The sequence below is a fragment of the Papaver somniferum genome, chromosome 1 (genome assembly GCF_003573695.1).
Source record: "Papaver somniferum cultivar HN1 chromosome 1, ASM357369v1, whole genome shotgun sequence".
Classification (NCBI taxonomy): Eukaryota; Viridiplantae; Streptophyta; class Magnoliopsida; order Ranunculales; family Papaveraceae; genus Papaver; species Papaver somniferum.
The window spans coordinates 46,858,195-46,879,184 of NC_039358.1; the positions used below are offsets into that span (position 1 = coordinate 46,858,195).

Here is a 20,990-nt window from a genome sequence, read left to right on the forward strand (position 1 = left end):
CCCATGTAAACCATTTGAATAAGCTTCAAGGTGGTAGGGTCTTCAACATCAAGAGGAGTACCTCTTTGTCGCTTGCGAACATTTTCCCTTATACGCCGAAAGGTACATGGACGAACAAGTTTGGGAACCCCAAGAGAGTTGATCGTTGTCGTATGCGTGATAGGCACAATTTTGTGTCTTATATAATCTTAATTGTATATATTATAGTGTTCGATTTTATATTTATTATGGCTTTTTATGTCCCTGTAGGTATTTTTGGAGAAATAAGCTTTTGCGGCGAAATTGGATAAAAAAGTGGTTTTTGCGCTCGTGAGAGAAAATTACTATACGGACCCTCGATTTTGGATAAGGGGTAACCTATTTCCAGGCAGCTGCTAAAGGGAGAACATCACAGGATAGGGGGACACCCACCTTCTTCACGATTTGAATCAAAAAGATTTGGCGGCAAAAGATACCTCACGTCTGCAGATTTTGGACGTGAAGCTTTGGGAAGTTTTAAAGAGATTCAACACCGGAAATTGATTGGGTTGGACTTGATATGACTTAACAAGTTCATTAGAAGCAATTGGACCGATCAACTTGGGTTAGAATAGCCGGGAATTGGAATCAAAGTCAAATAAGGAAACACGGCTTCATGATTTCAAAATCTGTTATTCAAGGAGATTAAAGGCAAGTAAACTCTTTCCAAAGATACATATATATCTAAGGAAGATTTTGAGATAAGTGGGAAAGCTCAGAAACGCGTGAAACAATTTATGGAAAGAATTATTGTCGTGATTGCCAAGGAAGGAAAGAAGAGATTTCGAAGCGATTTTGGAGAGATTTAATCGTCCTGTGGTGTATAAATAGGTTGCTGAGAGTCCTAAGAAGAAAGACGAGGAGTTTGGGGGTCAATAGGAGAGCTCAGGAGGCGTGAATCAAGAGATTTCAGAAACTATTGTTGCTGCTGCTGCTGCCATTGAAGAGCACGAAGAACACGAAGAACAGACTCCGAAAGATAGTCGTTCTTCGACTGTGACAAGGACAGACGCTCGTCAGTCTTAAAACAACAGCAACAGACGCACTTCTTTCCTATCGTTCTTCTCTGGACGCTTTCTGTGCGTCGCAGATTCACTGATTTTATTCTTTTCACTCTTTTAATCAACTTTTGGGCTATAAACATGTATTTTGAGAAATTGATTAATATGAGGAGCTAAACCCCAGCACTGGGATGACGGAGGAAGCCCTATTTCACAATCACTTGGTAACTATAATTGATTCTTTATGACTTTTGCACTTGTTTTAATCGATTTATGATTTTTCTTGATTAGTTGTGATTTTGTTTGATGTCGCATGCTGGGTTTTAGGAACTTTTGATGCGTCATGCTTGTGATTTACATCTAATGCTTTACAAAATCTACTTTTGGCAAAGAAAAAAGTCAACAAAAGAGCTAGAATTGTTATGAGTCATTATATGAACCAATTTAATGTGATTAGTGGTGAAATCCTAAGTCTCAGTCTCTCTCGACATTGTGACAAACCTTTTGTATATATATTTTTTATTTTTATTTTAAGTCTAGAACCCAATCTTATCAAGTCCGAGTTGAACGAACTTTACTACCACTTTCAAAACTACATCAATTTTTGGCGCCGCTGCCGGGGACTTGTATTTAGATTTATTTTAGGTTTCTTTTTATTTTATTATTTTTAGTTCTTTTTTACGTGTTTTGGTATTTTTCGATTCTTTTCAGATTTGGAGCGAAGCTACAAGGGAAGAGAAAGTGTTATAAAAGGAAAGCATCGCCAAAGAAGGAAAAAAAAAGAGGAATCCGAAAGGAGTGAAGAAGAAGATTTTGTATATAGTTATTTTGTTTTATTTTTAGAAACTGTAAATAGGGTATTGTTTTTGTAATTTTTCTTTTCCTTTTTGGGACATTTTTATTTTTGGACTTTTTGGACATTCTTGGACATTATTTTTAAACCCTAAGGAAGGGTCAAAATTAAATATCAACTGTTTGCAGGGAAGGACGACAGTTACGATACTGTCTCGGCCCATCGGGTTCGTACACTGACATCGGAGTCGGTGGTCTGAGTCGACTTCAACGGTTCATCGCCCGTCTGGTACGGGAGGTAAGACTCTATCCACCCACGGATCCCATGTCAGTGGGTTTTATTTTGTGATAACTCACACCCCTGCAAAAGAATGTCGAACTGGTATCACAATAGCCAATACAACGAATATCCGACTGAGTTTCAAAATGGACGTTACAATTTTAACCATAGTGTGAATAATGATTGGGAACATCAACCTTTTCAAGGTTACGGCTCATACCATGGTGAGCCCAATTACTATACACACACACACCGGTCATACGAGCAAGAAAATAAGGATTATTATAGTACTAGTTCCTCGTCTTTGGACAATATAATGAAAATGTTGAAAACTAGTCCCTATTATGATCCTTCTGAACCTGTTCTTCCTCTAGAAGAGTCTCTCAAACAATTAACTGAGAATACAAATAGGTTTGTGTTAGAAATGAATAAACAAAATGCACCCATGAGTGAACCTTCTATACACGATACCATAAGGAAGTCATGTGAGTCGATTCAAAAGCTTTTATTAGAGTCCCAGAACAGAACTGCTCAATATAGTCTTAATTTCCAATATAGTGTTTCCAATAGTACCCTTGAAAATGAGGATAGTTATTTGCATAATCAAGATGCCGAGGTTAGAATTGGTAACACTACTTTTTTAGATGAGGTTCAACCATTTTCATGTTATTATGATGATTATGATGAGGATAGTGCTGATGAAGAATTTGACACATATAGGCATAGTGATCAGGAATCTGTTACTCCAATTGAGCTTTACAATGATACTACTATTTCTAGTTCAAATCCAAATAATTTTAATAATTATTCACCTATTCAAAAGGACGAGGATTTGACTAGAGATACCCCTGTTTTAAACGATGTAGTATTTCCTTTTGATTACGAAGCTGATAATGGTTTGGAGGAACGAGTTTATTCTGAGAAAAATATTGTAGAGTCTAGCGATTTAGAAACAATAGTCTTAGACGAAGAAGATGAACTCGTAGAGCATTTAAACATGTGTGAGGAGGCATCACCTGAGTATAACCTAGAAGAAGCAATTGACCGTTTTCATGATTCTGATGATCTAAAAATTAGGGAAATTGTAGCTAGTCTATCTAGAGACACCCAAAACTCCAAGTTTGGGGGTGATTATCATTCTCCATGTGCCTCAACCATTTTACAAGATTATCTTCACACACGTTTTCCTGAACCTAGTGATGTCCATAAGGAAGTTCAGTTGTTAGAAACCCATCCTCTGGTTGATGAGGTTAGACCAGGCTATGATACTAAGATCGACTTTGTTTTCCCACCAAATATTTTTCAACCAATTGTGGGAACGTATAAATTTCAGATGTGTCAATTATTTAGTTTTGAGACTAAACCTAATTATTTTAAGAGATTAGGGTTGATACATTTGCTTAAGATTGACCACCAGTTTCATCGTGGTCGATTGTGTGAGTCAAAACTGATTGACTTTAAGGATACTCAATTATTCAGGTTATTATTATGTGCTTTTAAATTTTTACTTGAGTTTCTTCATACTCTAATACCTGAACCGGATCTTAGCTTTGAGGAATTCCAACCCATGAAAATATTTTATTTGGACCCAGTTATAGAACCTGAACCTGAACCACAACTAGATGTAGTTGTCTTAAAATTGGAAACTAGACAAGGGTGCGCTTTATTTGTTAATTTTCTTGGCAGGTTGCAGATTCCTTTTATTTGTGATAGTTCTATTTGATTTTGATGACCCACAAAAATTTCGGCTATTACTTTATGATTCTATGAGGTGACTAATCCTTTCTTAGTCTGGCTGAAGACTTTAAACTTAGCACTTCTTGGGAGGTAACCCAACATTCATGCGACACGGTAATATCTTTCCTTATCTCTTTTGCTTCAAATGGTAACAATTTCTCGTTGTTCATGCTTTTAATTTTATCTTTAGAACATTGAGGACAATGTTAGATTTAAGTTTGGGGGTATGGGAGAAACTTTTTAGTTGCATTTATAAACTCCAGAGCTTAGAAATTTATGCCTATTTAGGATTACACTAACTAATCTAAGTGGATGGAAGCATTTTGATCGTAGGAGTTGAGGAACCAATCTGATTAGATGGCAACATATAGAAGAGTCTATTCATAAAGGCACAGAGCTCAGGTGTTAGAAATAACATGATAGTTTCACCATATTTCGTTGAGTCCTTTTCACTTCTATTTTTATTTTTTTCATTTTAAACTATGTTTCTCTAAGTGATTAGGTGGGGCACACGATTCAAGTTGTTACCACTGCTAGGGTGAATTAGAATGATTGAGATATCATGAAAAAAAAATTATTATAAAAACAAAGAAAAAATAAAAAAAATAAAAAAATAAAAAAATTGAGACCAGACCATTTGACCAAAAGGAATAAATTCAATAAAGTTGACCATTGGTACCCTTGTATATGCCAGTGTGTTGATATTAGTCAGACTAATATCTCAATCCATTAGGATAGGTTCATTTTTGCGGAGGCCTTCAGACAGATATGGGAAACGCCGTTCACTTAGTAAACATCAAAACCATCTATGTTTTTCTATATCCATCTTCTTGATCTATCCATGTGATTAGTTTTGACTCCGGATATTGATGTCCATAGTGCAACTATTTGAGTAGAGCTCTTTCACATTATATGAATTTTAGTATGCTTGAGTGCAAACTCGTGTACAACAATTGGAATTTCGCATCAGGGTACTTCCTCCTGTTGTCAACAAGTATGCCAACCAAGGAGATTCTTTAGTGCCTTCCAAGGTTCTGCGTAGATAGCTAAGGTCTGGAGTAATGGTTTTGTGGGTATATCTCTTGTAAGCCCTCCCGAGACTATAACTCGGCCACTAGGGACACCTAGGGGTTTAAAGGCTTATTGCATACGCTAAATGCAATCGACGATGCCTGCGACAGTGAGTTAGGATTTTATTTTCTATTTGATTTGCTCGAGGACTAGCAAATAATAAGTTTGGGGGTATTTGATAGGCACATTTTTGTGTCTTATATAATCTCAATTGTATATATTATTAGTGCTCGATTTTATATTTATTATGGCTTTTTATGTCCCTGTAGGTATTTTGGAGAAATAAGCTTTTGCGGCGAAATTGGCTCGAAAAGCGGTTTTTGTGCTCGTGGGAGAAAATTACTATACGGACTCTCATTTTGGATAAGGGGTAACCTAATTACTAAGGGGTGACCTATTTCCAGGCAGCTGCTAAAGGGAGAACATCACAGGATAGGGGGACACCCACCTTCTTCACGTTTCAAATTAGAAATATTGGCGGGAAAAGAGACTTCACGTCTGCAGATTTTGGACGTGAAGCTTTGGGCAGTTTTAAAGAGATTTAACACCGGAAATTGATTGGGCTGGACTTCTCATGGCTAAGAAAGTTTACTAGAAGCAATTGGATCGATTGAATTGGGCTGGAATGGCCGGAAAAGGGAAACAGAGGTGAATAAGGAAATACGGCTATGTGGATTTGTTTTAGGAAATTCAGAGAGAATAAAGACCTAAAATTCATTCCAAAGGTACATATTCTATCTAAAGAAGAGTTTGATATAAGTGGGAGAGCTCAGAAACGCGTAAAACAATTTCTGGAAGGAATTATTGTCGTGACTGCCAAGGAAGGAAAGAAGAGATTTTGATGCGATTTGGGAAAGATTCAATGACCCTTTATGTATAAATAGGATGCTTAGGTCCCCTATAAGAAGGAACAGAGAGGTTTGGGGTCGAGAGGAGAGCTCAGGAGGCGAGAATCAGAGTTGCAGGAAGTTATGTCTCTGCTGCTGATGCTGCCATTGAAGAGCACGAAGAACACGAAGAACAGACTTCCAAAGACAGTCGTTCTTCTACAGTGAAAAGGACAGACGCTTGGCAGTCTTAAAACAACAGAAACAACACTTCAGTTTTATCATTCTTTTCTGGACGCCTTCTGTGGGTCGCAGATTCACTGATTTTATTCTTTTCACTCTTTTAATCAACTTTTGGACTATAAACATGTATTTTGAGCAAGTGATTAATATGAGGAGCTAAACCCCAACACTGGGATGACGGAGGAAGCCCTATTTCAGTCATGTGGTAATTCTAATAATTCTTTTATGACTATTTGCATTGATTTTTAATCGATTTATGATTTTTATTGAATGGGTGTCATTTCGTTTGATGGTGTATGCTTGGTCTATGTATTTTTGATACATCATGCTTTTGATTTACAATCATTACTTTTCAAAAATCTACTTTTTGGCAAAGAATAAGAGTCCATATTTTTAATATTTGATCTATAATTGATTGGAATCATTATTTGAATCACATGAATGGAATTTGATGGAATCCTAAGTCTCAGTCTCTCTCGATATTCGTGACAACCTTGTGAATATATTTTTAGTATTTGTATTCTTAGTTCTTAAAACAAACCTTTACACAATCTGAGTTGAACGAACTTTACTACCACTTTCAAAACTACATCATGTATCTGGCCCTGAAGCTGGTAAGTGACTACCAACTCTATTCACTGATAGATTTCTTTTTTATTTCACTGGGATTACCAAAAATAAAAGGGAGTACATACCAACTAGACCAAAATAAACAAATTATTGAGGAAACAACCGCCACACACTCATTGGAGCTGTTATTTCCGGATTGTGCAACAAAACCTCCATTACTAACTCTTTGTTATTCGATTAGAGAACTAACATGACTAACAAGACCTGTTAAAACTCAATAGTGTAATAAAAGAAATTTTTTATCGGGAAGTAAATTTATTCTAGTAGATGTTATTCTATTTGACATATACAAAATCTAACAAACCTAATATCCCATTGCCTACTTTTAAGTTTCGTCTCTCTTTTGTTCTCCTAAAACCTATATTTTATTTGGCAATGAAAAATCTTAAATTCAAAATCGGCTTAATATTTGAAAATTAAGAATAATTGTCGTTTGAAACTTTGAAAGTGTAAAAAAATATCAAAAGTTTGTAAAATTAGTAAACATATATAACATTTTCTTGTGTGTTTAACTCTTGTTTATCGAAAACTTATAGCTGCAAAACAACAATTTTTTTTAATATGTGCTTTTATAGTAAAAACCTTAACTAACCACCACAATCATATTTCTAGTGTTATGCAAATGTAGACAATGATTTTATTTTAGCTCAAAGTTATTTCGCACTAATTCGGGTTATTTCGTATTACGTTATATAATGTAGATAAGATAACATATGTAAGTTAAAGAGATTTAATCATTCTTTCAGTAACGTAGATAACATATTTTTTTGATTAATTGACTTTACTCACTGTTAAGTCTCAGTTATTGATTAGATTTGATTAGTTTTGGGTGTATTTTGTACTGATTGTTTTTTTTTAATCCCTTGAATTAGGGTCAAGGTTAACTTGGATTTCTGGTCCCTAATCTTTCATAACAAGTTTAAAATTGGCGATGTAATAACCACCAAAGTAAACTCCAAGGAAGTCACTGGTGAAGCTGATGTGCTTGGTTCCAAGATCAAAAGCAATACTGGTTCAGACTTAATAGTTCCCTACACCAAGTTTGATGGTGACGTCACATCCACAACTGGTTATAAGTATGAGACGGGCTGGTGGTAACCTTCAATGATGTAGTGAAGGTCAAGGACATGATTTCTCTATAGTTTTCCAGAACATGAAAAATAAGTTGGAAGCGAAAGAGTTGAAATGTGACACTGAAGCATACTTTAAAAGTATTATCTCTGAGAAGCAAACAATAACATTAAGTCTTGTTTGAATTTGTCTTGTTTGCTTATGTTTCAAAGTTTTGTATTGCTTCTCAGTTACTAGGAGCAAGGTTTTCTTTTGTGATTTTTTTTTTTGTAGATCTATGTTTCCATCCTACTCCACACCCAAAAGAAGGAGGACTTTCACAGTCTGAGAGGTGCTCTTATTGTGAGGTTTACCGGAATCATATTCACAACTTTGAAGGATATTAGAAACCAATAGGAAAGCTTTGGAAGTCGAGTATGTGTTGCTCGAAAAGATGATAAATGCACTTGGTGGTGTAGTTGAAGGGGACATAAAAAAAACAAAAGAACAAGCACTTGGTGTGGTGCAGCTGGAGGGGACAAAAAACCAGAAGAAACAACACTTGGTGGTGCAGCTGAAGAGAATGAAGAACCAACACTTGGTAGTGAACCCGAAGAAGTTCTGAACTTCCATGAAATCACAGTCTCAATTTTACATAAAGTCATGGATTATATGTATAATTATCGAAGTTGTGTCGTTGTTTTCTTGGTTGGACCTTATTGGAAAAAATGAACACATTGTTTTGTAACTTGAAAAGCTAAAAAAAAACACTTGCAAGATGTAGAAACACACAAAGGAAGAGAATATATACAAGTAGTGCTCTAACAAAGGAATAAAATATATGTAAAAACATATTCAACCGCGCAGTGCTCTGACAAAAGTGTTGTTGTTATGTTCTGTTGGAGCAATGGGTTGGTGAAGAAAGTGAGGAAAATATATGTATATTTAAAGGATTTATCCGTTGATAATGCAATAAATTTCTTTCACACATAAAAACTTACTAATCGTCACATTCTCAGTGACGCATATTTTCCAAATTTGGGTAGAGTAAATAATATTTTATTTTGACACTGATACATGAGTTTGTGTGGAAGTGTGGGTCTTGGCTTCCCTTCCTTTAAAATACCCTATGTTGACATGTTTTAGAGAGCATCCGCATTGTTAAGATCTCGCTTTTAATGATTAGCCAATATATGGCAATGCCATTCTTGCGATGCTGCGAATGAACCCTACAATTTGTGGTAGCTAGCTTGGATACTCGTAGTTAACGACTACCATATTGGCCTTTGCAATTAATGAAGATTAGTCGAGACTTGATATATTTTTATATTATTGGGTTCAATCTTCAAACGAGAAATGAATTTTTATGAAAAAACACGTGATCACTCCAAAAGAATTTGTAGGACAACTTTAATTGTGCAAGGTTCATCAGCTTGCATAAACTCATTCACATAAAGAATTAAAAATGGAACTGTTACCTCTCACCAAACATGTTTAGTGAAACAAAGTTAACATGAGGAATTGGGTGATAAACACTTATACCAGAAACAATTTTTCACGAGTTCTTTTGTACTTATAGTTTTCGGGGTTTCAAAGGGAGACACATGTACCAAAAAAGAAAGTCATCTCTCTCAATTATATTATGAGGGTTTTGGTTATTCTTGTTATGGAAGAGTAATTAAGATTTACCAAGGGTCTACTATGATTATGAAATGAAGTCGTAGCAGCGGTTTGTATACTCTGAAGCAGTCAGGGGTACGTGGAGCTAAGGATGTACCTGAGTCAACTTTTGGGAATGTAAAGTCTTATTGAAATTTGGCATTAGGTGGAGTTCTGAAGGCTCGTATGGTCAAGAAGTAAGTTCCAAATATTGGCACGTCCAAGGATAACTTGGATTTTGTTGGTCATCATCATTGATGATTAACGCCCCGTTAGGGCAGGTAGACAAGAACATGATGGAGGTCAGTTGTTTGAAGAAGCAAGAAAAATTTCGTTAAAGTTACAAATCTCGTCAAGGTGGAGATTGTTGGACTTTGTCTCGATTTGGAAACACACGTGGGTTTAATATGTGTAGGTTCCTTATATGGACATGATACGTTGAGAGCAAGTTAACTTTGAGAACAAGTTAACTAACTTGGAAACTAAGTTTATGTCTACTATAAAGAAGGGTCTTGGTAGTGTTTGTATATATCATCTCATAGAGTTCTTCTAAAGAGCGGGAAATCTAGGGTTTCCGGTATCTTTGTGAGCTTTTTGTTCTCGGGGTAAAAGTGAGAGTTGTGTTATAAGGTAAGAGTTTTCTTTGTAATCATCTTTATGGTTAATTGAATAAATCGTGTTCACAGTTTAACGTAATTTGAAACTGATATTGTGTGATGCCTCCTAAAAAACGCTTTCCCACCAAGGAACCAACTTTTTTACGAGTTTTTCTTCTGTTCATGGTTTTTGTGTCTCCCATGAGCGGCTAATAGGCCGTTCATGGGCTTTGATGGTCACAATACACAAGTATCCCTAATATAATTGCTAAAGGTGAGTCTGGTTTGAATTTGGTAGAGATAAATTGAATGAATATGAAGTTGGTGAGGGCATCCAGGGTTTCTTCTTGCATCGTTTACAAATCTATGCATCAATCTCAGATTTATGTATTTGGGTTGAAGAAATCGAAAATCTTTTTATCAGGAGAAGAATTATTTAGAGACAGGGGGGGATTTGTTAACATCTTTAGAATTCTCTCTTGCAATTTCATCTGTTTTTGCATAATGATTGGCAGAAAATGAGCTAATTTGGGGTTTCTTCTTCCTATTTCAAAGCTTACCTATTGATTTTGTCTGAATTCTCCATTGTCAGGTAACGATTTTTTCTTGTTCTGTTGACTTCAAGTTCTATTCTATAACCTTCATGCAGAAATCAATTTCATTGTTCCAGTCATATTTTCCATGATGATTTGCCTTCAATTAGAAATTCTTCTCGTTTTCTTACCCCTAGATCGAATTTCATAGAGTTTGATTATAATGGATCTTCATCAACCTCCAGATAAATTTCCTGTTTTTTAAATTACTCTCCCTGGAATTTATATTTTGAATCTTTTAATTCAAACCCTAAATTTCACCTACATATACTTTGAATAATAAAGTTTTGTTATCCCAGTTGTGCTTAAATTTATCCTTTCAATCGTTTTTAAGAAAATACCCATCCTTTCAAATTTGAGTTTTTCTCTTCCTATGTGTGTAGCTTCTTAGCTGAGTCTACTGTATCACCATGTTTGATATTTGTCATGGTGATGTTTCTAATATGATATCTCAAATCCAACAATCCTTAAATCTGAGTAGCGGTAGACAGTTTTAGTCTTTTAGAGTCTTTTCCTGCTTGATTTCAAAACAATGAAAAGCTTTGAACTAGCTGTTTGTTAAGTAGTTTTGTTGAACAAGGTGATGGCAATAGCTGAGGTGTCAGAATTGCTTTGCTATTTCAATGGAAGATTCAAGGGGGTCTTTCTGCCGGTAAAGTAAGGGTGTGGGTGTTATTAATCAGGTTTGAAAGAGAGCTTAAATTGCACAGAGTTTCTAGAGGTTGTAAATAGGAAAGTATTTGGTGATCTGGTTTGCATTAGGAAAGGGGAGAAGAATAAAGATCTTGCTTATTGGAGTCCAGTTGAAATGTTTTTCTTTATCACAATACATAATCTAAACCCTGATCAAGTTAATAGTGATATTATAAGGAGGTTTTGCTTGCATGGGTAGTATCTTTTCATTTTCATGTCCTGTAATGAAAACAAATGGAAGTTATTCCATCTCTGTGAGTACAAATATCAGATTCAAAGAGAGGAGAAGATTTGGAGTGGTTGCTACAATTGATATGGATTTCACTAATGATGTCACATTTGAATTCCTCCATTTCCAGATATCTTTTGTGGGTATTGTGACCTCATTGGGAATAAGTTGCAGAATTGCTTATAATTCTTCATTGCTTAACAAGTGGAGGTACAACAACAACAAGCTGATGCCGTCATTGTGGATATGCACTGTCCTCACCAACGATTTAATGGAGAAGGCTCATCCTCAATGGGTAATAGTATTTCAGATGCTTAAGAACCAGACTCACCTGTAATAACAACAAATGGGATATTTTGTGTTGACTGCTATCAGAGCCTGTGAGCTCATATTTTTGAGTTTTTGTTTAGTGTTTTCTCTTTAGTTGTTTTACCATGTATTTATCCATAGTTGTTTACTTTTTAATCTTTTTAGGCGCTTTCATTTTTTTTTGTATTGTTAGCCCCTTAAGTATTGTTATCATTTGAAGGTTTCCCCTTGTTTAGTTGCTTTCTAGTTATAGCATATAGTGCCTTCCTTTTTTCCTATTTTCAATCAGAACTTTTTACTCCACTGCTTTTTGCTTGATATTCTTAATAAGATTTAATTCTGTAACTCCCTTTTTGTGCTTTCCACCTTAAAGCACCAGTTTTCTCTCTGGTTCTGGATGTTCTAGCTCTCTCTATGCTGCATGGTAATTCTTGTTCGGTTGATTCTTTTTCTAATTTAATTTCCTAGCGAAATATTAAGTTTTTTTTTTCAACAGTTTCCTATTTTTTTCTTTTTGCCCGGTTCTTATCTGTTCTCCCCTTTTTTAGTCTCTATCTTCTCTTTTTTTCAATTTGCATTTCCTGAAAATTTCTCTGTCCTTAAGTCTACCTCTTCAGTGTTTTTAGTCTTGTTTTTCTCAGTGTTTTCTGTTCATTTAGCCATTATGAAAATCCATTCGTGGAACGTTCAAGGCATAGGGACACCTATAACTAGGGACCGTCTCAATTATATGTGTCGGTAACCAGACATAGTTTTTTTAGCCGAGACAAAAGCGCCAACGTCTCGCATGGAAATGTTTTTAAAACAATCTCAATTTCATGACTAGATCAAGCAGCAAATCTTTCATAGTTCGTACAATAGATTCCATGGGACTTCAAGATGCGGGTTATGAAGGAGCGTCCTTTCACATGGTCCAATAATAGAGAGGGAGATGCCAACATATGTGAAAGAATAGACAGATATTTGACATCATTTCAGTGGTCGCAGAATTTTCCCGAACACAAAGGTGAGTCATCTTCCTAGAGTTGGTTCAGATCATACACCTCTACTTTTTGATTCAAATCCGGAAAAACAAAAAATCCAAAAATCTTTAGATGCATTAGAACCTGGTTATCTCATCCAACACTTGCATCAATGGTTTCCAACTCTTGGAATTTCCACTCCAACAATACACGGGACACAAACATTTATTCGAAGCTTCAACTATTATCCTCGGATTTATCTCAATGGAACTCAGGTGTGTTTGGAAATATTCATAAAAATATAAAATCCTTGAATAATAGGATTGAAAGCCTACATAGAGCTGGAAAATATTCCGAAAATTTAGAAAAAATAAAAAATCTCCAAGCTGAACTAGGAAAATGGTATAAAATTAAAAATGATTAGTATCACCAAATATCAAGAGATAAATTTTTTAAAGAATACGACCAGAACACGAAATATTTACATGCTACAACTAACAATAGGAAAAGAATCAATGTTATAAACTCTCTTAGAGAACCATCGGGACCGTGGATTTCAGATAGAGACCAAATCAATACCCTCTTGATCAACCACTTCACTCAAATAGGATCCTCATGTAACAACAACTTGGTAGAATATTTATCAAGCTTTATTGATCCTTGCGTTTCTGACGAGGAAAATTCTTCCCTAACAATTATCCCATCAAAAGAAGAAATTTGGAAGACAATTTCCAACATGAACCAGTGGGGAGCGCCAGGTCCAGGCGAGTTTCAACCAGGCTTCTTCAAAGCTAATTGGAATATAATGGGTCCGGATTTAATTCAGGCAGTTCAAGAAATTTTTAAAACCGAAAACCTAAATCCGGATTTGAACTATTCCTTCATAACTATGATACCTAAAATATCCACTCCACAACCCCATCAGATTTCAGACCCATCATCCTGAATAATATAATTTACAAGATCATATCTAAGATTCTAGCAAACAGGCTAAAGCCAATCCTAAACAAGATAATTCCCCCAAATCAGTCAGCCTTTATGCCAGGAAGACAAATCACGGATAACATTATCATCGCTCACGAGCTTATTCATTTAATGAAAAACTCAAAAGCCACAAAAGGTTATTTCGCCTTAAAGTTAGATCTCTCTAAAGCTTTCGACAGAGTGGAGTGGAACTTCATCAAATCGGCACTATCAGCACTAGGTTTTGGTGACAAATGGGTAAAGCTAATAATGCAATGAATTTCAACCACCTCATTTTCTATCCTCCTAAATGTCTCACCGGGTCCGAAATTTACCACTTCCATAGGTCTAAGACAGGGTGACCCACTTTCACCATACTTGTTTTTAATTTGCATGGAGATTCTTTCTAGGCTCCTAGAAAAAGCAGTTTCTGAAAAGAAAATTTCGGGTCTTAAAATAAAGAAAGATGCCCCAAACATATCTCATCTTTTCTTCGCAGATGATTGCTTTTTATTCGCAAAATCTAATCTAGGTGAGGCAAAAAATTTATTAGACATCTTATCAAGATTTGGAGAGATTACGGGACAGATGGTCAACCTATAGAAATCCGGTATCTACTTCAGTCCTAGAATTCATCCGAAACATGGGAAAATCATTGCGAGAATTCTAAAAGTTCCGTTAATGACAAAAAATGATAGATATCTGGGAACTCCTCTTTTCTTCGATAAAAATAGAAAAGAAAATTTCGAACCTTTGTTACAAAAATACTATGCCACTCTTCAAGGTTGGAAATCTAAATTGCTCTCTCAAGCTGGTAGAACGTTTCTAATAAAATCCATTCTTCAAGGTCATCTAACTTACCAAATGAAAAGTGCTAGCGCTTCCTAAAGAAACGCTAGATCAGATGGACGAAATCCAAAGAGATTTCTGGTGGAAAAAAGACAAGCCCAAAAGCAGATGAGGATACATTAGGGCTTGGTCCAGCATCTGCAAGCCTATTTACCAAGGAGGTCGTGGAATCAAGAACCCGCGCTAGTTTAACATATCTCTCCTTACTAAACTAGCTAGCTGTCTCATCTCATAGCAAGATCAACTTTGGGCTCAACTTCTTAAAGCAAAATATTTCCCAAACTCTCATCCTCTTGAATTCTCTAAATCTTCCAAATTATCTTGGATTTGGACTAGTATAAAGAAAGGTTTGGATCTCATTAAAGGCAATTTTATATGGCAAGTAAAAAATGGAGCTTCCACAAAAATTTGGGAAGACAAATGAGTTCCTAGCAAAGAAATCTTTCAGAAGCCCATTGACATTCAAAATCCGGTTCCACAGAGAGTAAATGAGTTGATCACTCCAGAGGGTACTTGGGACCAAGAAAAACTCAATACTTATTTTGATCCAAAAATAAGAATGAAAATCCTAGCTATTACTCCAAAAAGATAAGAACAAGACAAAATCAGATGGCAACACCACCACCCAGGAACTTTTTCGGCAAAAAATGTTTATAACTTTATCATAAACTAAGATCAGGAGAGTAATTCTTTAATCTCCTTTCCCTGGCAAAAAATATGGAAAATCCAAGTAATCCCAAGAATAAAATTATTCGTCTGGAAATTAGCTCAAAAAGCTCTTCCAACTAATTCTAGACTCGAGGCGCATAATTCAGACACAAACACATAGTGTCCAATGTGTGATTCTCAAGAGCAAGAATCAAAACAACATCTTTTTCGTTCTTGCCCCTTTGCAAGAGCAATTTGGTTTGGTCTTTCTCTAGAAACGGTGAACGCTAGAATTACTTCGGATTCCATAGAAAATTGGATAAAAGAGTGGATCACAGACCAAGATCTCGCTCAACTATCATATAAAATAGCTACTATATCCTGGTTCATTTGGAAGCAAAGATGTTCGGTAGTTTTTGAGAAAATAAACTCGAACTCGATTCAACTTATGGAGCAAATCAAGAAATTTCTGAATCAGAACACTCAGGCAAGGATCCAAAACTTAATGAAGATAGAAAAAAGAAATAACCCCAAAGAGAAATGGTCTGACATACCTTCGGATTGGATAATATTTATTGATGCGGCTTTCAAAAAAGAGGATTCAACCATGGGATATGCCTTCTTACTTTATTCTGTGGACAGCGAAACATTTATGTATATTGAAGATGATTCAGAGTGGGCCTCCTCAGCCTTTCATGCAGAATCAAAAGCTTTGCGAAAGGCATCTTCATGGTTAAGTAAAAACATATTATCCATTGTATCAATGGTAACAGACTGCAAAACTTTGGCGGAGACGATCAACAAGTCTTGCAAAGACTCTCCTTGGAGTGCGGATAATACTATACAAGAAGTGAACTCAATACTGAAGAAGCTTCCGCAAGCCCAGGTAAAGTATATAAACAGGAAATATAACTCAGCGACGGACCACATAGCAAAAGAAGCTCGAGTAAAGCATCTTCGGCACATGTTCTCCCATATTCAGCACAGGATTTTAAAATTTACTGTTATTTCCAATGTTTTTGATAAAAATGAGATCTTAAACATGTTGTATTATATTTCTTGATTAATATAATTCGTCTTTACCGTGTTCTTGTTCGTGGTTTACCCAGTCTTGAATTTTTCATGTAAATCCTTGTTTTGTGTGATTGCTTATCGTTATTCTCTTGGTATTTTATTTTCTTCTTCGTTTATCCCAAAGATCAAGTGTTGGGGTGGAAACCCTGACAAGACTCATGTTTACTTTGTGAACCGAAGGCCATGGCCTGAGACACCGACGGATCTATGCACTTCTACGGCGGGGCACGTGCCCCCACCCCCAAAGCAGGGGATTGCGATCCGTAATATAATTACTGTAATAATATAATTACTGTAAATTCATGGACGGTCATATAATAATTACTGTAATAAAGCAGGGATTGCGATCCGTATGAATTTTAAATAACCAATCAGAATTCATTTACCATTTCGCAAAGGAACTCTCATTCTCATTTAGGACTCCGATCCGCGTGAATTTAAACTAACCAATCAGAATTCATCAACCATTTTACAAAGAAATCCTCATTTCCCTATAAATATCAGTTAACCAATTTCTCCAGTAATCACACAGAGTAAGAATTCTTAAGATCATCATAGTTCCAGAGAAAAATCTTCTAGTAATTTTCAATTCAATATGTCTCAGAAAGTTGATAATCAAACCACGAAGGCAGCACCAGTTTCAGCGGCTGAGAAGAAATCAGTCAAGGAGAAAAGAGAAAAGGTTCCCAAAGAGAAGAAACCTAAATCTGATAAAGCTTCTCACCCTACTTACTTTCAGGTAAAGATTAAAGAAACCCTAGAATTCAATTTTAATTTCAATTTCAATTTCGATTCAGTTTCTGCTTTAATAGGAATTTTTGATTAATTTAGGGTTTGATTTTGTAGATGATTAAGGAATCTTTGTTGGCATTGAATGAGAAAGCTGGATCAAGTCCATATGCAATCGCCAAGTACATGGAAGAGAAACACAAAGATGTATTGCCATCAAACTACAAGAAAATGTTAGGTGTTCAATTGAAGAATTGTGTTGCTAATCAGAAATTGATTAAGATTAAAGCTTCTTTCAAGCTTTCTGATGCATCTAAGAAAGAGATTAAAGCCAAAGCTGTTGTTCCTAAACCAAAAAGTGAGAAATCTGTTGCTGCTGCTGATGACAAGACCAAGAAGAGGAAGAAACCAACAACATCATCATCTAAAAGTGTGAAATCTGCTGCTGCTGTTGTTCCAAAATCGAAAACTACTACCGTCAAGAAATCTGAAACTACTGCTGCACCAAAGAAGAAGAAAACTGCTGCTCCTGCAAAGAAAGTTACCGCTGCTCCTGCAAAGAAAATTGCTCTTGGGAAGAAGACCAAGAAAGCTACCACCCCTGTTAAAGCTAAACAGCCTAAATCAATCAAGTCTCCTGCTGCTAAGAGACCCAAGAAGGCTGGTGCTGCTTAATTAGATGTCAAATTAGAGATAATATTAATGTGTGGTGTTTTTATTTTGTTAATCTTGTGTTCACTGTGTTTCTTTTGATGTGAATATAAAGAAATTTCATGGATGTTTCCCTTTTAAAGCGTTTTGTTTTTTATCCTGCATTTTAATCTTCCAAGAACTGATGCAATTCATATATTATAAGAACTGATGATAACAGATAGGCTATATCCATAGTGAATCACTACCTAGGAAATGCAATTTATATACAATTGTTTCCATACGAACTTCATTGAAATCCCAGTCTCAATTCATTTTCTTTGTTGTTCTGCTGTTTATGTTGGTTTATCCTGCATTTTAATCTTCCATGTATTTTATAAGCGTTTTTGTTGAACTCATTGAACAAATGACAAATATACTGTGAATGTTTGCAGAAGGCCATGAGAGTCGAAGCCCTTTCTCATAAGGGAAATTTGACTAGTAAAGAACTGACAAGTTCTTATAGCAGCCAGCCTTGGGTTTGATCAGATTAGAAAATCAGTTTGAAGTCTGTTGCCGCAACCTGTATGATGGAAATCATGTATAGCAAGCTTCAGAAATTCAGCCTGCGGTTAATCCTTGTATGTCTGCGCATTAAATTTACATTGGCATACATGAATGCTTGGTATCTTGATTTCTCTTCCTTAAAAAGCCTTTATCTTGGTATCTTTTACTTTTAGAGAGCATCCACATTGGTAGGATCTGGTTTTTAGATCTCGTTTTTAATAGTTAGCCAATCTTACGTTGTGAATGAACCCTACAATTAGTGGTAGCTTGGACGCTCATACGCTTAATGGTAACCATTAGGCGTTTACTACTAACGAAGACTCGATTCCGTTTATATAGTTGATTTAGTCATCAAACGAGAAATAAATTTACGCAAAGTTACGTGATCATCCCAGAAGAATTGCAGGACAACTTTAAATGCATAAGGTCCATAAAGAAGAAGTGCAATGAAACTTACCCTGCTACCTTTTCACCAACAATTTTTAGTGAACTAAACAAAGTTAACATGAGGAATTGACTGATAAACACAGAAATGATTTTCACTAGTTTCTTGTACATTTGCAGTTTTCGGGTACTTCAGAGTTTAGAGGGACAGAGTCCTTCGCATGTACCCTGCAGAGTCATTGTTTTTTGCAATAAAAAGTGTTGTTGTTATCTTCAATTGGAGCAATGGGTTGGTGAAGAAAGCGAGGAAAGGAGATGTATCCGTTACCATTAATTTCTTTCACGCATTTAGACATACTAATAATCACATCCTCGTTACCATTAATTAGTGCCAATTTTGAGCAGAGTAAAGGATCATCTTAATTTGACACTGAATGATACATAAATATGATGCATACATGTGTGTGTCTTGACTTCCCTTCCTTAGAAAGCATCCACATTGTTAGGATCTTTATTAATGACATTGACTAGCCAATCTTACGCTGCGAATGAATCTATGATTCGTGGTAGCTTGGATCCTCGTATTTAACAGTAATTAAGGCGAGAACTCGTTTTCCGTTTATATGGTTGATTTGATCATTAACAAGAAGTGAATCTACGCAAAATTACGTGATCCATTCCTCCCAGAAGAATTTGCAGGATAACTTTAAATGTATAAGGTTCTATAGCTTGCATAAACGCATACACATAGAGCAGTACAATGAAACAGAACTTGTTTCGCCAAACATTTTTAGTGAAACAAAGTTAACATGAGGAATTAGGTGATAAACACTTGTACCAGAAACAAATTTTCACGAGTTCTCTTGTAGTTCTAGTTTTCAGGTTTCAGAGAGAGACACCTGAACCACAAAAGAATTTCACCACTCCTCATTCTCCTCATGAGGGAAATTGGCAAAATTCATGACATCAAGGTACACCTCATTGGCCAAATCAAAGACCCATCAGGACCTAGTATTTTTTATCGCAAACGTAACCTTTTTGCAGAGGAGACGCATTAGGCGTTTATGTGTTAGAAATTAGAACAGACGCCATTGTTGAATTATGGAACATAACGAATGCAAATATATAGAAACCGAACGAATTTATTATTAATTTCATTGATAATGGTAAGCACACATTCGTACTTAGACCTCAATACAACAAAAACCAACTACTGAAAGCAAACAATCAAACATTTTTCTTTTTCTTTTTTCATTTTTTTTTGAACAAAAACAAACACAAGAATAGAAATATATAAGGGTTATAAAAATGACTTCCCTTTGAGTAACTGAGTGCATAGATCATGAAATCAGTGCACAAGGTTGACCTTATACTTAATAAAGCGCATTGCCTTTGTCCAAACCAAAGCCAACACCATATCCAAAATGAGGGAGAGAAGAAATGTGGGTTGTAGTGAACCACAATTTATCTACGTCCTCAGCAATCTTAAGTTTGAGCACATCAAGAGCACCGCATAAGATTTCCAACTCTTCTTCCCCTGAGTCATCAATATAATCCCATTCCCACCAACGCTTACTCTTATTTGCTTCGGTAATCTTTCCGACGGCTGGTCCTCTTTTTTTCTCGGTTTCCAACCTCTCGAGTTCCTCGCTATATTCTCTGTTTAGTTCAAGAATTCTGGCTTCACGATGAGGCATGACAGGTGGAGTTGGAGTCCTGTCGAGAGTATCTCCCGAGAGGTAATGATCGATAACACTGTCACCGCAAACGGTACCAAGTTCATGAGCCTTTTTGAAAACACCTCCTTTACGTTTTGAGAAGGCTATCTGTCTTGCCTTCTCATTCCTAATTCTTTTGATTTGGATATATTTTTTACCCATGCTTGGTTTTCTTGCCATGATTGAAATTATTTGTGTTTTTTTTCTCTTTTGGAGTGGTGAGATAGCGGAGATGGAGATTTATAGGGGTCAAGATTTGCGTGAGTTGTATAGTAATAAATGGAGTAATAAATTCGTAAATTCATTTACTGGTTAAAGATTCATTCTTAATTTTTTTTTCCTTACGCCAAGTCTTATCCTCATTATTGTACTCTATCCATATGCGTGTATGTCTTGATTTGCCTTCCATAAAAAACCCATATACAATGGCATCCTTTAGAGAGCATCCACATAGCTCAGTGGTATCCCATCAACTCCAAGAACATAGCTCAGTGGTATCCCATCAACTCTAGTAAGGAGGAAGTCAGGGGTTCAATCCCCGCCGCCGTAAAGGTTTGTGGTAGATTAGTTGTATAGTGGGTTGAGCGGTGTTGGGTCTGGCAGTGGGACCAGTCCAACTGACTGGGTCCGGGTAGGGGCCTGGGTCCGGCTTTCGCGTATCAAAAAAAAAAGAGAGCATCCACATAGGTCGGATCTCTTTTTCAGTGACTAGCCAAACTCTAGAGCAGTTCTTATGGA

At 36.0% G+C, this 20,990-nt stretch overlaps 2 protein-coding genes across 2 annotated transcripts; one reads left to right on the forward strand and one right to left on the reverse strand.

The window, feature by feature from the left end:
• The first annotated feature begins 16,731 nt into the window (after positions 1-16,731).
• Positions 16,732-17,746, forward strand: LOC113328450 (histone H1-like). Its single transcript, XM_026575565.1, has 2 exons — positions 16,732-16,963; positions 17,071-17,746. The coding sequence occupies exons 1-2, from the start codon at positions 16,820-16,822 to the stop codon at positions 17,626-17,628; spliced, it is 702 nt and encodes a 233-aa protein (XP_026431350.1). The 5' UTR covers positions 16,732-16,819; the 3' UTR covers positions 17,629-17,746.
• A 1,988-nt stretch (positions 17,747-19,734) lies between these two features.
• Positions 19,735-20,440, reverse strand: LOC113328466 (agamous-like MADS-box protein AGL62). The gene has a single exon (XM_026575566.1). The coding sequence runs from the start codon at positions 20,430-20,432 to the stop codon at positions 19,908-19,910; it is 525 nt and encodes a 174-aa protein (XP_026431351.1). The 5' UTR covers positions 20,433-20,440; the 3' UTR covers positions 19,735-19,907.
• Positions 20,441-20,990: the final 550 nt, after the last annotated feature.